We start from the raw sequence: 15,960 nt of genomic DNA, 5'->3' as shown, positions 1-15,960 counted from the left end.
AGGGTGACTCATCAGACATGAATCCCAGCCCACTCCAGGAACCAGGAGGGGGGAGGCAGAGGTCACCATGTGCCTTGGAGCAGGGGAGGAACAGCAGATGGGTTCACCCTCCCCTCCCCGCCCCCTGGCTGCCTGCTCTCAATTGTCCTGGGGCGCAGACACCCTCCCAGGCCCTGCATGACTAGTGTCTAAAGACTAGTTTTTCACAGGACAAGGGTTCAGGGTGGAAGGAAGAGCAGGGTATCCCACTGCCACAGAGCACCCGCCTTCTGCACACACGTGCCCTGCCTGAGGGGCTTCCGGGGACTCCTGACCAGTGGCACTGGCAGAGCCCTGAGCCTTTCCCACAGCCTGCCTGCTGTTTCACCATGTTTTCTTCCCACTGCTCACGGCTGCACTTGCCACCCGCTCCAGTCCTCCTGGCTACCTCAGGAATGAGGCCAGCTATCTCCTGAAGGCGCAGAAAGCCACAGGCATCTCCCTCTCATGGGGACCCACAGCTCCAACCAGAGAGGAGATGAACTCACCTCCACCCAGTGGAGCCCTACCTCTGGCACCTCCCGCAGAGTCAGTAATGATTCATCATCCAAGCCAATAAATGTTAGTAGTGTCAGTGACGAGACCAGAATCACACTCTTAACACTCCATGGAAAGAATCAGCAGCATTTTGCTTGACAGAAGTGCCCCAAATGCTTCTTTTAAGGTACAAAGTATCAGTAGCATTTTATAAAGATTAGAGTGATGAAGGTTGTAATACCCACTTCATCCCTTCAGCATTAGCAGTTTTATTTACCTATGTCTCCCCAGCGAGTTTCTAAGAACACATCAATCCCCTGCCTTCAGATTTTAGAGTATCTGCACTAGAAGCAATTTCTCTCCACTTTGCTGGTGGGCCTGGTGGCTGTTTACACAGGCATCAAGGAGCCACAACCACACACCCTTAAAGGTTTAGCAAGCCTAGTAGCTGCCGTCCTAAGTCACAGCACCTACATCATCCAGGGCCAACACTAACCAAGATTTCACTTGGAGGTAAAAATGATTTCAGAGGGTGGCAAGACTGTAACTCACTCCCTAAACCATTAGGAGGGCAGCAGTAAAGCTGTGAATAGAAAATACAAGATCTACTGAGGGCTTCCCTGGCGGCTCAGCAGTAAAGAATCTGCCTGTGATGGAGGAGACATGGGTTCAATCCCTGGGTGAGGGAGATCCTCTGAAGGAGGGCACATCGATCCACTCCAGTGGTCTTGCCTGGAGAATCCCAGGGACAGAGGAGCCTGGCGGGCTACAATCTATAGGGTCGCAAAGAGTCAGGCAACTGAGACAACTGAGCACACATACACAGATCCACTGGGCTGAGATACAGATGGATCGGGCCGACCCAGGTCTAGGAGACTCACGGCAGAGGGAGAAGGACGCATGCACAGCAAGTCACAGGGCGATCACAGACAGCCCATAACGACGCCCAACAGGAGGCTGAGGATGCATTCATGCCCAGAGGGGCTGAGGATGCATTCATTTTCCCTCTTCTTACTTAAGTGCCCTTAGCAAGAAACAATAAACTAAGATGTTGTTTGTGACAGCTCCTTGAGAAGGGTCCCCTCTGTTTAGAAGTCAGGTTGCTGGAGCCAGGCAACGGAGCCCCACAACTACGAGGACGAAATGCAAGTGGCCATGGGGTTGCACAAGCAGGGGCAGCAAGACGAGGCATGTGGATGGGAAAGTGTTTACAAGCCCACTGGAGCCCTGGACCATGGCCAGTTCTTGACAGGGCTGCAGCCCACGTGAATTCCTTAGGAAGGTTACATAACAACACGGCTGTGCTTGCAAACACTCTGCCCTCCCACTTAACAGAAGTGTGTTTACTGAATATCTGAGGCTCTGCCCTTTAGGAGACAGCGTCCGAACCTCAGTATAAGCACATGGCAAAGATGGGCAGGTCAGGTGTGCAATGGGAGGGTGTGTGGGGACAGGCCGGCCATGTTTAGGTGAAGCTGGACGATGGGTGGGTGTCACCCTGGCTTCAGCAGTAATGGCCCCCTCAACAGCCCGCAAGTCAAAGGAATGACAGGTGGAGTCCACTCCACTTTTCCCCACAGTGTCCCCAACCCAAAGAGATCACAGGGCCTTACTTCTTGTGAACTTGACCCCTATAACCTTTGCTAACCTGTCTCAACAGAGAATCAATCCCCATGAGGAAAGAGGCAGGTTTATCTGTGCACAGGGCTGACATTTACCAAAATCAAAGAGGGAAAAAAAAGCAAAAGACAGCATGCTGTCTCAAAGGATGGTGACCATGGTGTCACCTTGGGACACCTTCCCTGGGAGCTCCCCTTCCACCTTCCAGAGCAGAGGCAGGCTCTGCAGACGCCAGACAGCCCGGCCGAACCCTCTGAGGCTGTGGGTGGGAAACCCATAAAAGCATTCTCTGCAATGCAGGATTCGGTCCAACTCATGACGGCTGCCAAATTCTTGATGAGAAATGAAAATGCCTCCATACTTGAACTTTAACACAGAAAGGCCCTGACATATTCTCCATGTCCTCCTTTCTCCACTGAAGGCAGGCCCATGAATGCGCTGTGGTGCACACCAAGCAGTAACTGACTACACTTGAAGGACAGGACAGACTGAAATGAGCAGGTCTCCTACAGTTAGGCTGAGACTGTGTACTTCTCCTGCCTCAGAGATGCAGGAAACCAGAGCTGATCTGCACGGTAGGCGGGGACACGGCTCCCCGCTCTCCAGATGCTCAGCCAACACCACGGAATGTTCTGCCACCGTCTACTTCCCTGTGCTGAGCCTTGAGGTCATTTTCAGGTTGAACCAACAGTCCTGGGATTTGGAGGTGCAGCATGTACAGATCACACAATGCAGTGTGTCCCCCAGAGATTATGTTCTGAGCGTAGGGATACCTGGGGCTAATCCTCCAGGCCGGCCGGTGCTGTCAGCATCCTTTGAGAGTCTCTCCTCCTCAGACGCATGGTAATCATGTGAGCCTTCAACTCCTGTGAGCCTTCAACTCCTGCCTCTATGCATGTGTGAACACTCCAAATTCTCCTGGCACGAGAGTGATCACCAGCGCATCTCACTCAACGTTCACAACCACCATGTTACCTGGTTCAGGACATATGCTATGGGGAATGAATGAGGGGATGAGTGAACACTGGTAACAAGTCATAGCCAAGGGTGCTGGATAACCCATGGTACCTGACTCCACTCTTAACCTTATTCAGTTCAGTTCAGTTCAGTTCAATTCAGTCACTCAGTCATGTCTGACTCTTTGCGACTCCACAGACTGCAGCATGCCAGGCTTCCCTGTCCATCACCAACTCCTGGAGCTTACTCAAACTCATGTCCATTGAGTCAGTGATGCCATCCAACCATCTCATCCTCTGTCCTCCCCTTCTCCTCCTGCCCTCAATCCTTCCCAGCATCAGGCTTTTTCAAATGAGTCAGTTCTTTGCATCAGGTGGCCAAAGCATTGGAATTTCATCTTTAGCATCAGTCCTTCCAATGAATATTCAGGACTGACTGGTTGGATCTCCTTGCAGTCCAAGGGACTCTCAAGAGTCTTCTCCAACACCACAGTTCAAAAGCATCAATTCTCGGTGTTCAGCTTTCTTTATCCAACTCTCACATCCATACATGACTACTGGAAAAACCATGGCTCTGGCTAGACAGACCTTTGACTAGACGGTTTATTCTAAAATGGGTTTACTCAATGGACACAGATATTATGGGCTGAATTCTGTGACCCCAAGATTCACTTGTTGAAGTCTTAAAGGTGGTGAGGGTAGTCAGGTCATACAGGTGAGCCCTAATTCAATCTGACTGGGGTCCTTTTAAGAAGAGACCAGGACCCAGACACACGCAGAGGGAAGACAACGTGAGGGCCTGGGGAGAAGAGAGCCGTCTGCACGCCAAGGAGAAGACCCCCGGAGAAATCACCGCTGCTGACAGACACCTCGATCTCTGCCTTTCAGCCTCCAGCACTGTGAGGGAATTCATGTCTGATGTTTGAGCCCCCCGTCTGTGGCACTTTGTCATGACAGCCCTAGGAAACTAATACAAGAGGCTAGCGCCACTGCGAGGCTTCATAGAGATCAACAACTAAACTAAACCTCCTCGGTAATCATTTCTACAAATGAAGCAAGGAAAAATTACCCCGTGGGATGGAAAATTACCCACTTCCAGCTGTAAGCTGTATCACCCTTCCCCCATCTGATAATGCTGCAAAAAAATAAGTGCAGAGTGTACAAAAATGAACTGTAAACACAGGAAGTATAAATCAAATAATAATTCAATCCAAAAATACTCCATGTTAAGAATGGACAGAGGTGCAGGAAGGGGCTGGTTTTATCAAGTTAAGCATTTCCTGTGATGAGATCTGGGAGATCCTATTTGCCCCCATTGCCAATGGAAACAAAACTTCATGGAAAGGGTGCCTGCGGGGCAGGAAACATTCCCCTCAAGAGAGCTCCAGGCAACAGAACACCTGAATGCCAGACCTCTCAGCTTCCTGCAGCAAAATGCTCAGGCTGTCCCCTCACACAAGCAGCAGCCTTCAGGGCATGCTAGAGGGTGAACTTGCCCAAGGACTCCCACCCTTGGGGCGGGCTCTAGGCAATAAGGTGGGGACAACGGCACTCTGGGCTCACAGCCAGGGTGAGCTGCCACCCGAGAAGCACAGTGACTGGCTCCGCAGAGGCTGGGACAAGTCAACCACCCACCCCAAGGGCTCGGCATCCACCTATGAGAGATCATCAAATGTGGCCTAAGCGAGGCACAGCCATATGTCCAATGTGGATGACATGGGTGGGCGGCATCCGCAAGACCTGCAGAAAAGGGCCGTGGGGCCGTGTGCAGAACAAGACGGATAATCCAGCATCTGTGGGGCTAAGTGATCGAGGAGCAGTAAACCAAGGGGCTCCTAGGCCACCTACAGGAGCCTGGACCCTCTCTTGCCACTGTGGGGAGGATGCTGGGCCCAGGCAGCAGAACACCGTGCTCAGATGGGGTCACGCTGTGAGGCGCAGGGCTCAAGGACACAAGCAGTCCTGGGATTTAGGACATATCTGGGTAAAGGAGCTGAATGACTGATGAGATGTGGGGCAAGGAGATGCTGAGAGGAAGCTCCCATTTGGGGTCTGGAGAACAGGGGGGGATGGTCCTAGGAAGCATCGAATGGATTCCAGGGGGGCAGGACCCAAGACAGAAGCAAGTAAGAGGCAGCCTGGACCCCTCAGAGCAGTTGCTCCTGCCAGAAGGAGCAGCACTTGTGAAAGGGAGGCTGCCCAGAGGACAGTAGACCAGTCAGGAGCTGGGGACCACCCGGAGAGGAGGGGCTGCAGGCGGAGCTGAGGGAAGAGGAGGCCCCATGAAGAGCAAGCAGCCACATGATGGCGAACACCAGGAAGATGGCCACTGGGGGGGTGAGGGAGGGAGGAGAGCAGAGCAGGGGCCACTGAGCGTGACCTGTCCTTTCCTAAAACCCAGACTAGAAAGCAGGCGGCAGAGGCAGGGTGCTCACAGGGAATGAGGCGTCTGACCCAATGGAGAGGTCTTCCTCCCCAGCTCCTCTGAGCAGGGTGCGGCCCACGTGCTCTGAGGACCATGCCAGGCTTCTTGCCATTCCTCCCACTCGGGCCGGTGCTGCACCCACCTCTGTTCTCCCGCAACTGGGTGGGGGGAGGTCCCCCTCCCTTTGAAGACCCTGCATGCAGGCCATGAGCTCCCAGCACTGTAAGAGGAAGGCTCCAGTCTGACAGCTCTAAACTGACCGTGCCCGGCCACACCGGTGGCCACCCTACATCCCCACCCAGGCCTCGCTTGGGCCCAGAGGTCTCAGGCAGGTGCTCCCCAAACCCTTGCTGGCCCAACACCTTCACCTACAGCTGGTGCTTCAGAAGGCCCCACTGGGCACTGAGCAGACTCATCAGTGTGCAATGGAAATGAAACTTCTTGAGAGGGGCCTAATAATCACACTTTGGGACTTCTTGCAAAGAGGAAGCAAAAGCACAGGGAAGGGCAAGTTGGCAAGTCCCCGCAGCCACTGGATGGAAGCCACTTACCAATGTACCTGAAAAGAGCCATGGGCCAAGCGCACGCAGCCACAGGCAGCTTTCATGTGGCCGTGTGTGTGCCCCAGGCACCACCTTTCATCTGAAGACAGTGCAGGAGACAGAGTCCCAAACTCACAGGCGGGAGCCTTCCTGCTGCAGCTTCAACAAGTGCACCGCGTGCCCAGGGATGGCTCCTGGCACCATAACCGCGCCAGCTCACAGGAACCAAGTCCAAGCACGTCTGCCACCACCTCCTTCACCCACCTGCTCCCCTTTCCCACCCTGCCCATTCCCAGATCTGCCTCCCAGAAACCAAGGGCCAAACCACAACCTCCCACCCAGGTCCCCTCAGAAAGACCCCACCCGCCTGCTCAGACTGCATTCCAGCACGTGATGTTTTCTCAGACACCTTGCTCCGGGGTGGCGGGCTGGCTGCAGTGCCCCCATTGCCCTAGGACAGCAGGGAGACTTGTGGGGGTGAGGTCTGCTGAGAAGGGGGTCTTCCAGGAGTGCAGGTGGTGGCCCCACCAGCGGGCACTCGATTATACTATGTAGCCTTCATACCCTGCCAGCTGCCGCAGTTCAATCTCATCCCCATGAAGCCCACTTACGGGCCTCAGGCAGCAAAAGGGGGTGCAAGCTTGGATAAGGACCCATCTGAGGCCACCCAGCCCCATTAAACTGTAGATCTGGTGGGAGCCCAGGCATGGGTCTCAAGGCCCATCCTCTGCTTGATGCCCTTGGGCTGTATCGATCTGCTGTTGCTCATACAGAGCTGCAGGGCTTCCTTCCTTCCGCTGGAGACCAGGCACGTTCTCCTCCCATCCTTGTTACTCCTCTAAGTCAAGAGTCCTAGGAGGCTTACCCGTAAGAGGTGAGTCAGTGCATTTTCAGGACACGCAAAAGAGCACAACCTGGCTTCAAACTCCCAGGACAACTAACTTCCACAAGGGTATCCTCAAGGCCTGGGGACTGCTGCACCCCAAGCCAGGGCCTCACACCCAACTCCGAGGGCACTTCCACCTGAACGTCCCGGTCGGCCGGCCTCAGCCATCAGGACCCACTCTGCGGTACTACTGGATCCCCCTCCTGATATCCATTCACCCAACCAGGCTCCTCCAGGGCAAAGATGTCCCTCTGTCCCACTCTTGCTTCCTGTGCTAGGGCCCAACTCGGAAAGCTCAGAATACTCAAAAAAGGATTGCTGGACAAATAAATTGATGGTGCCAAAGGAAGGGGGAAGGCAAGAGACAGTGGGAGGGAGAGGAGGAGGAAGACGGAAAGACGGAGGAAGGAGGGAGGTGGGAGGAAGAGTAGAGAGAAGAGGCTGATGCAGTGAATCCCCCACTGGCTTCTGGACTGGTGCCTCAGGAAGACCTGCAGCCAGCAGCCCACATCAGGCGCTCCTTCTGGGAGGCGGAGCCCCACAACCAGGCACGCGAAAACTAATGAGAATCCTATGGGCCTCCCAGGCAGTGCAGTGTTAAAGAAGTCACCTGCCAATGCAGGAGACACAGACTGATCTCCTGGGTCAGGAAGATCCCCTAGAGGAGGGCATGGCAACCCACTCCAGTATTCTTGCCTGGAAAGTTTCATGGAGAGAGGAGCCTGGCTGGCTAGAGTTCAGGGGGTCACAAAGAATTGGCCACAACCGAGGGGCTGAGTGCACACAAACACACACACACACAACATACACACACACACAATGAAAATCCTAGAAAACTCTGATTGAGCCACTTAAATAAAAAGTCAATTTGTAAACACTCTTATCTTCTTGTCATAGGGTATCCTCCGAGGCCTCAAATAGATTACAGGAGAGCTAGTCTATGCATGTGGGGAGCACACACGTGCCTCAAAGTTGTTCATTATTTCAGGCAATTTTCTCTTAAATTATTTTAGACGTATGCATTTTTTTTTAATACTCAAGATAGATAAAAGGCGAAGGTGGAAAAGCTAGTCTCCCCCAAGAAGCAGCAGACCCAAGAATCAAAACTACCTGGAGAAATCACTGTTTCACTCATAAGCCAAGCTGCAAGACGCTAGCTCTATCTCCCACTTAGACACTAACAATGAATATTTTATGTCTGCACCTGCCCCTGGAAGGCCTAGTCATTTTAAGACTGCACATTATGCTCGGGGAACTGGAATCCTGGGAAGAGCAGTGGTTGAGTTAGGACTTTAATTTCAAGGGTCCACATAGCAAGTAGCTCTAACAATTAGTTCTGTTCCTTTTATTAAAACAGGTTTATTCAGAAAATCCACCGATTTCCTTAAGGTAAAGGCTACTTTCCATTCTTCTTACAGGTTTTCGGGGGGCGGGGTCTGATGCTACTGCTTTAAGATGAGCTTGTTTTTCCCTTTCCATTGATTCCTGGGAGAGCAGGGGCAAGGCCATGACACTCACCATGATGTCCCCTTTCAGGAGCTGGGCCGGCTCGATGGCGATGTAGATCCTGCTTTGGTTCTCTGGGCCAACGTTGCTTTGGAATAAAGAAGGCACATCATGATACAATTTCATGATTTAATGGAGAGAATACCTCCTGAGAAAAGGAACCCTACAATTGAAATTAGACAAAATATCCTGCTTGGCCCAGGCATCTCAATTCCTTAGACTCTCTCCTATGAAAATGAGTCTGAAAGGTATAAAAAAGCAAAGGGGCCAGGCAGGGTCCTGAGGGCAATGTCAGTGCCAGTGGTCGCAGCCTCACCCCAGGCCTAGGCACGGCAGGGCATGCAGCATGGAGTACTGGGGTTCTGCCGGCACAGCCTCTGTGGTTAGCAGAGGGTGACATGGCCCAAGTGTCACCGATGCCAGGGTCCAACAGGAGTCCAGACATATGATAACAGTTCGTCTTGAGTGATGACAACACATTTTTTCCTTTACTCATTTTCCATTAATGTGTATAAAATGCTAAACCAAACTCCCAAAAAAGCAAATCAAGTAAGTCTAGAATTAGTACATATTCTGGAAACATCTGCCTGTCCTTTATCTAAACTGCCAAGGAGAGAGAAAGGCAAAACACCATGGCCCTGTCGCAGGCTCCGACATGATTACTTCCACACAGTGGGGGACCCTCTCCCGCCCCCGGGTCCCTGTGTCCCTGCATCTTCGCACAGCCAGCTGGGTGACCGTGGCGGACACCCACCAGGCAGGGTGATGGGGCAGCCGCCCATGGCTCCCCTTCTGTCCCCTCCTCTGGGCTCCCCAGCCGTCATGCCTCCCACACCTCCCAAGGGAGAAGCAGGCTGGAGCAGGCCCCTCCCTGGCTCTCCCGTGGTCCCAGGAGAGCAGCCGCACTTACTAGATCCCCGACGTGTACACGGGCTGCATGGCCTGGTAGAGCTTGAGAAAGGGCCGGCACACTGAAACACAGGCAGAGTCGGCTATAAACACGCGGAACTGGGGGCCAGTGCCGGGCGGCACACCTCCAGACCCCACCCTGCGGGAGACACTCACCTCCACCCGAGTCAAAGTTGGGGGTTCCATGCAGGATGACGAAATGCAGGAACAGGGGCGAGGCATTCATCTTCACCGTTCCTGACAGGAGCCCACTGAGAAACTGCACATACCTGCAAAGGGTAGCAGCTTAGAGCTCCCCCGACAGCTCAGAGCGCCGGTGGGGTCAGAGGGAAAGGACGAAATACACCTGCTTTTTCAGGAGTTTTGGGAGAGGACCCATCCTAACTGCTCACAGCAAGGAGGGGTGTCTGCAAGCCAGGGCTTGGCCCATGCCCTGCAGAGCACGGCTAAGCCCACAACCCCACCGAGAGTCTCTGGGCCTCCCACACTGATGTGGCTTTGGCCAGTGATCTGGAAGCACAAGCAAGGGTGCCTCCTGGGCGTGAGCCCCCACACGTGGCACCTCCTGCTCTGCACCCCAAGTGCAGGTGGCAACACCTCTGTCCACGGAATCCAGAGTCGGGCAGGGCTAGGCCACGGGACTGTCACAGCCCCCCACCCAGAATGGGAAAGCAAGAGGCCTGCAGTCACGTGAGCATGCTCTCTGAACCAAACTACACATCAAGGTCCCTGAGTCTGACTCTCAGTTCCACCCACCGCGCACTCTGCTCACACCAGGAAACCTACAGAAGGCTGGAGTCCACACGGCGAGCCCACAGGAAGCCTGTGGATGCCCCATCTCACTGAGAGGCCCCCCGCCACCTGAGCCACCTCGCCCTCCTGTCTTCCGTCTCCTCTGTGCCCTTCCTCCTCACCGCCCATCTCAGCGGCGGGATGAGCACGTGTACAGTGAGCTGGGAGACCTGTCTTCTCTCTCAATACCACGCACAGCCTTGTGTGCCATGCTGACGCCCGCACCCTGCGTGGGTGCTTGACAGTCTAGGGAGAAGATTCTACCCAAGAAGTGCTTCCTCACTGGTTTCTCCCAAGGCACAAGGTGGTAGGGCACACCTACCCAAGAGGGCACAGACCTGCCAACCTCACAGATGCTGCCCGGCCTCAGCCCCTCTCTCTATCCATTGTGCATGATTCCTGAGCAAATGCAAACCCCACGACATCCAACATCTCTGTACATCTCTAATGCCAACACAGAGCCAAGCAGGCGCAGGAAGGAAGCAATCACTGAATCACCGGGCTGTGTGGCCAGCACAATTTCCTCCATACCCTCCATTCAGCTCACTCTAGTCCACTCCCCACAGAGCAGGGACATCCCCCACATAAACACCCTAGGACCGAATGCTACTCAGGCTCAGCCCACTTAGGTTAAACACATTCTGGTTTCTCTGACTTATATCACTGAGAATAATGACCTCAAGGTCCATCTACGTTGTTGCAGATGGCAGAATTTCATTATATTTTGTGGCTGAGTAACACTCCATCATACATTTTTACCACATACTCTTTATTCATTCACCCATTGAGGGATATCTAAATTGTTTCCACATCTTGGCTATTGTGAATAAGAAACATGGGAGTGAAGAGATCTCTTCGAGAGCCTCTCTTCATTTCCTTCAGAAATATACCCAGAAGTGGAACTGCTGAATCATATGGCAGTTCTGTTTTTAATTTTTTGAGCAACCTCCACATTCTTTTCAACAGTGGCTGCACCAGTTTACACTCTCACCAACAATGCACAAAGGCTCCCTTTTCTCCACATTCTTGTAAACACTTGTTTTTTCTTGTCTTTCGACCACTGCCTTTTCTAACAATTGTGAGGTAATATCTCCCCGTGGTATAACAGCACTCATATATGGAATCTTAAAAAGCCATACACACAAAAACAGAGTAAAATGGTGGTTACCAGGGGTTGGGCTTTGGGGACAGAACAGAATTGTTAACGGGTACATGCTTACAATGAGCAGTAAATATGCCCTAGAAATATAATGCACAGTATGGTAAGTATGGGCTTCCCCAGTGCTTAGCCATAAAGAATCCGCCTGCAATGCAGGAGACAAGAGATGCGGGTTCCCTGGAGGAGGCTGTGGCAGCTCACTGCAGTGTTCTTGCTTGGAGAATCCCATGGACAGAGGAGCCTAGTGAGCCACAGTCCATAGGGTCACAAAAGAGTTGGACACGACTGAAGCGACACAACACCAATATGAGCACAGTAAATATAGACACTGTGTATTATATTTATCAAATATATTTGATAAATATATTTGTATATTATATTTATATATAAATATATTTGTATATTATGTATAATATGTATAATGTATATATAATATATTTACATATTTGTATAATATACTTGTATATATTTATATATATAAACACCAACATGAGCATAGTAAATACAGACACTGTATATTATATTTATCAGATATATTATATTTGATAAATATATTTGTATAATATACTTGTATATATTTATATATATAAACACCAGCATGAGCATAGTAAATATAGACACTGTATATTATATTTATCAAATATATTTATATTTATTAAATATATTATGTACAATATGTATAATGTATATATGTATAATATATTTATATATTTGTATAACATATTTGTATATTATAATTGTCAAACTTGCTAAGAGATAGAACTTAATTGTTCCAACCACTAAAAATAAATTATAATTATGTAATATGACAGAGGTGCTAATTATGGCTACAATAGCTATCATACTACAATATATGAATGCATCAAGCTAACACGTCATACAACTTAGGACTTCCCTGGTAGTGCAGTGGTTAAGAATCCACCTGCCAATGCAGAGGACATGGGCTGGATTCCCAGTCCCAGAAGAGTCCACCTGCCACAGAGCAACTAAGCCTGTGTGCCACAACTACTGAAGCCGTGCATTGCAACAAAGCGTAGTCCCCACTTGCCGCAACCAGAGAAAGCTTGCACAAAGCAATCAAGATTCCAGGCAGTCAGAAAATAAAATGAATAGGCTGTCACAGACTACCAGGCTGAGCTCTTTAGAGGGATGGGATGGGGTAGGAGGCAGAAGGGAGGTTCAAGAGGGAGGAGACATGTGCATACCTATGGCTGATTCATGCTGATATATGGCAGAAACCAACACAATATTGTAAAGCAATTACCCTCTGATTAAAATCAAATTTCAAAATAAATTTTAAAAAACATGTCATACACCTTAAATTTACAGAATGTCATTAGTCAAGTACATCTAAATTTTTTTAAAATATCTAATTTATACCAGCAACTCAGATGCAGTCCATTATCTCAAGCAGTTGAATTTGCATACAAAGCAAACTGAACAAAAGGAAATACCCAGTAAATTTTAAAAATAAAGTTTAAAACTCTACTTAAAAGCCATCCTTTTATTAAAAAAAAAAAAAATGCTAGCTTCAACTTAGGTGCCCTTGATGGTATTCACATTTTCCTGGTGGCAAAACACTCTTCCCTTTCAAAAGAGGACAAAACCTCACTCATCCAAGCACAGAGACCAGATGGAAGCCCTGGGGGTCCTGAGGCCGAGAAGCCAGACCATGGCTGCAGGGCTCTGACCACCAGATGGCTCCACAGGCCTTTTGGTTTTATCTTCCATTTGAACAACAGATGCCTCGATTCCACTGCGGGCAGACACGGGAATGTTCAGGTGACCTGTGCACCTATATTTAATCACCTGAATGCCATGCACTGCAGATTTCTGGGTTCGCTGGCCCCCTGCTTGTGAGCATATGAAAAGGGATGTTGAACTGGGGTTGGGAATCCCTGCCCACTCTGGACAGCAGTCTCCCCTCTTCCAGTGCTGGGCAGCTCTGGTCACCACGCAATCCACTTCCTTGGCCTTGTCAGTGGCCCCGCCGCTGTGTTTACTCCACGGGCACCTGGCCGTTTGCTCAGTCTGCACTGACCACTCCAGGCAAGGTGGCCCTTCAGTCTGGACATCTCAGGGATCCACCAAAACACAGACCAGGCATCACGGAAGGCAGGGGGTGGTCAATTTCTGTTTCACTCTTTTTCCTTCTTTGTGCTGGAACTTCGTTGCTGCGCGCGGGCTTTCTCAGTGGCGGTGAGCAGGGGCTATTCTTCATTGCGGTGCGTGGGCTTCTCGGTATGGTGGTCGCTCCTGCTGAAGAGCACAGGCTCTAGGCTCGGGGGCTTTAGTACACACAGGCTCAGTAGTTTTGGCTCACGGGCTCTAGAGCATGGGCTCAGCAGTTGTGGCACACGGGCTCTCTAACGGTGGCACACAGGCTCAGTTGCCCCGCAGCATGTGGAATCTTCCCAGACCAGGGATTAAACCGGTGTCCCTGCATTGGCATGTGAATTTTCATCCACTGCGCCCCCAGGGAAGTCCCCGATTCACTTTTGGATGCAAACATGGAGGGTCTGCCCCTTGCACTGACACAGCCTGGCCAGCACTGCCGCCTAGTGGCCAGAGGGAGCGTGAGCAGGTGCTTCTTTGAGGAGCAGTGTCAACATCACCAGAGAAGTAGGAGCTGGAAGACCAGGGCTCATACTCACATGGGGTTAGAGACAGAGGGAATGAAGGCGATCCCGGACATCTGCCCTTCTGACCAGTTCATCACTGAACCACTGCAATCAAGCTCCCGGTCTACAGTTCTCGTCTGCCCATTATAAAAATCTGCTTTATATGGATTCATAGGTAAGTCAAAGACAAAAATATTGTACAATGCAACTTAAGCCTTCCTTCACATGCTTTCTTAATAAGGAAAAAATATAAAATTATTTTATCCATTTCAGGGTATTTTCTATTCGTTAGAGCAGTCCACGGGGTGGCTAAGAGTCGGACAAGACTGAGCGACTTCACTTTCACTTTTCACTTTCATGCACTGGAGAAGGAAATGGCAACCCATTCCAGTGTTCTTGCCTGAAGAATCCCAGGGACGGGGGAGCCTGGTGGGCTGCCGTCCTTGGGGTCGCCCAGAGATGGACACGACTGAAGTGACTTAGCAGCAGAAGCAGTGCTACTTTTCAGCAACTTTATTGCCTAACTTTGTGGAACTGAAGTCATTTTTGGTTACTTGTTCATAGGATACAGTCTATAACTTCTGAGTACAAGTTCTGGGTTTTGTGATATTGCAAAAGTTAGCATAACATTTGTTAGCAGCCCGACTGCCATCAGAACGGCCTTTGAAGAAAACCTGACACCAACTCATGTCACCATCGACCTCCTAAGAGAGGGACGAGTGACAAGGTCATTTGTATATTTACTTTTGTAAAGTGTATGGACAGCGTGGAGACAGTACCCTTGCCTGTGCCCCCTAGCCGTGGCTGATGGCTGATGTAAATGAGCTGATGTAAGCCTAGGGGCCTTGCCTGTCACCCCAGCCTACCACCCAGAACCCAGACAGGTTGACATGGCCAAGGAGGACAGCACAGGCTCCTTGCCCTTCTCGGGGGCCTTCCTCCAGGCAACTCTAATTGGCAAATCTGAAACTCCAGATCCCACAGTGACTGTGGCCTCAGTCCAGGGAGGCACTCTTGGCTGTGTGCGATGGGACACTCGACACCATGAATCAAGCCCATCTCCCCTCTGTGCACTACCCATCTGTGTGTGTGGTGCGGGAGGGATAAAGAAAACCTCTGTACAGTAAAATGAACTTTTCATGAATTTTTCTTCAGGGGGGCCTCATCCTGCTCTCCCAGAACTCTTTCATACCCTTATCAGTCTCTCAGATGAGTGGCTGAGAAGCTCCGCTCTAGGCCACCTGAGTGTGACCTGGAAAAAAGAGGACTATGGGGGTTTTGAGGTTGTTGTTCAGTCTCTAAGTCGTGTCCGACTCTTTGCAACCCCATGGACTGCAGCATGCCAGGCTTCCCTGTCCTCCATTATCTCCCAGAGTTTGCTTAAACTCATGTCCACTGAGTCGATGATGCCATCAATCTATTTCATCCTCTGTCACCCCCTTCTCCGCTTGCCCTCAATCTTTCCCAGCATCAGGGTCTTTTCCAATGAGTCAGCTCTTCACATCAGGGGGCCAAAGTATTGGAGCTTCAGCTTCAGCATCAATCCTTCCGATGAATATTCAGGACTGATTTCCTTTAAGATTGACTGGTTTAATCTCCTGGCTGTCCAAGGGACTTAAGTATCAAAGAATGCTGCAATGTTGGGGAACTTTTCCAGCTATGAGAAACACCTAGGAATCCAATCTTGCTTTCTGTACGCCCAGACTTCTGGCTTCTCTTCCTCTACCTCAGGGGACACAGGAACAACCCTCACCCAGGACTTCCGGAGTGTCTCTTCTTCCCCGAACTCTCAGGAGATATTTGCTGTCCCAAAGAACAAGCCAGTCACCTGTCATTCTCCCGGCTAAACAAACCCAAAGTAATGGGACTCACTCCCAACTCCTTCACAGAAGGAAAGGAAAAGGGGAGAAGAAAAGGAAGTCAGAAAATTTCATCATTTAAGTCATGACTTCCATGATGCTGTTGATAACTAAGGCTGTAGGAGGGTTTTCCTTAATTACTTGTCAAAGTGAAAGGGCCTCCAAGGTC

General features: G+C 50.7%; 1 protein-coding gene across 5 annotated transcripts in view; it reads right to left on the bottom strand.

The window, feature by feature from the left end:
• Positions 1-15,960, bottom strand: part of TNS3 (tensin 3) — a 223,255-nt gene that overhangs the window by 89,846 nt on the left and 117,449 nt on the right. For all 5 annotated transcript variants that reach the window (XM_069586826.1, XM_069586828.1, XM_069586827.1 and 2 more), the window contains 3 exons: positions 9,517-9,629; positions 9,362-9,422; positions 8,464-8,539 (listed from right to left, as the gene is read on the bottom strand). In XM_069586826.1, coding sequence (XP_069442927.1) covers positions 8,464-8,539; positions 9,362-9,422; positions 9,517-9,629 — 250 coding nt within the window. The remainder of the gene's footprint in view (positions 1-8,463; positions 8,540-9,361; positions 9,423-9,516; positions 9,630-15,960) is intronic.

Source organism: Ovis canadensis, chromosome 4, assembly GCF_042477335.2.
Source record: "Ovis canadensis isolate MfBH-ARS-UI-01 breed Bighorn chromosome 4, ARS-UI_OviCan_v2, whole genome shotgun sequence".
NCBI lineage: Eukaryota > Metazoa > Chordata > Mammalia > Artiodactyla > Bovidae > Ovis > Ovis canadensis.
Note: the sequence above shows the minus strand (reverse complement) of the source record. Positions and strands in the feature narration are given on the sequence as shown.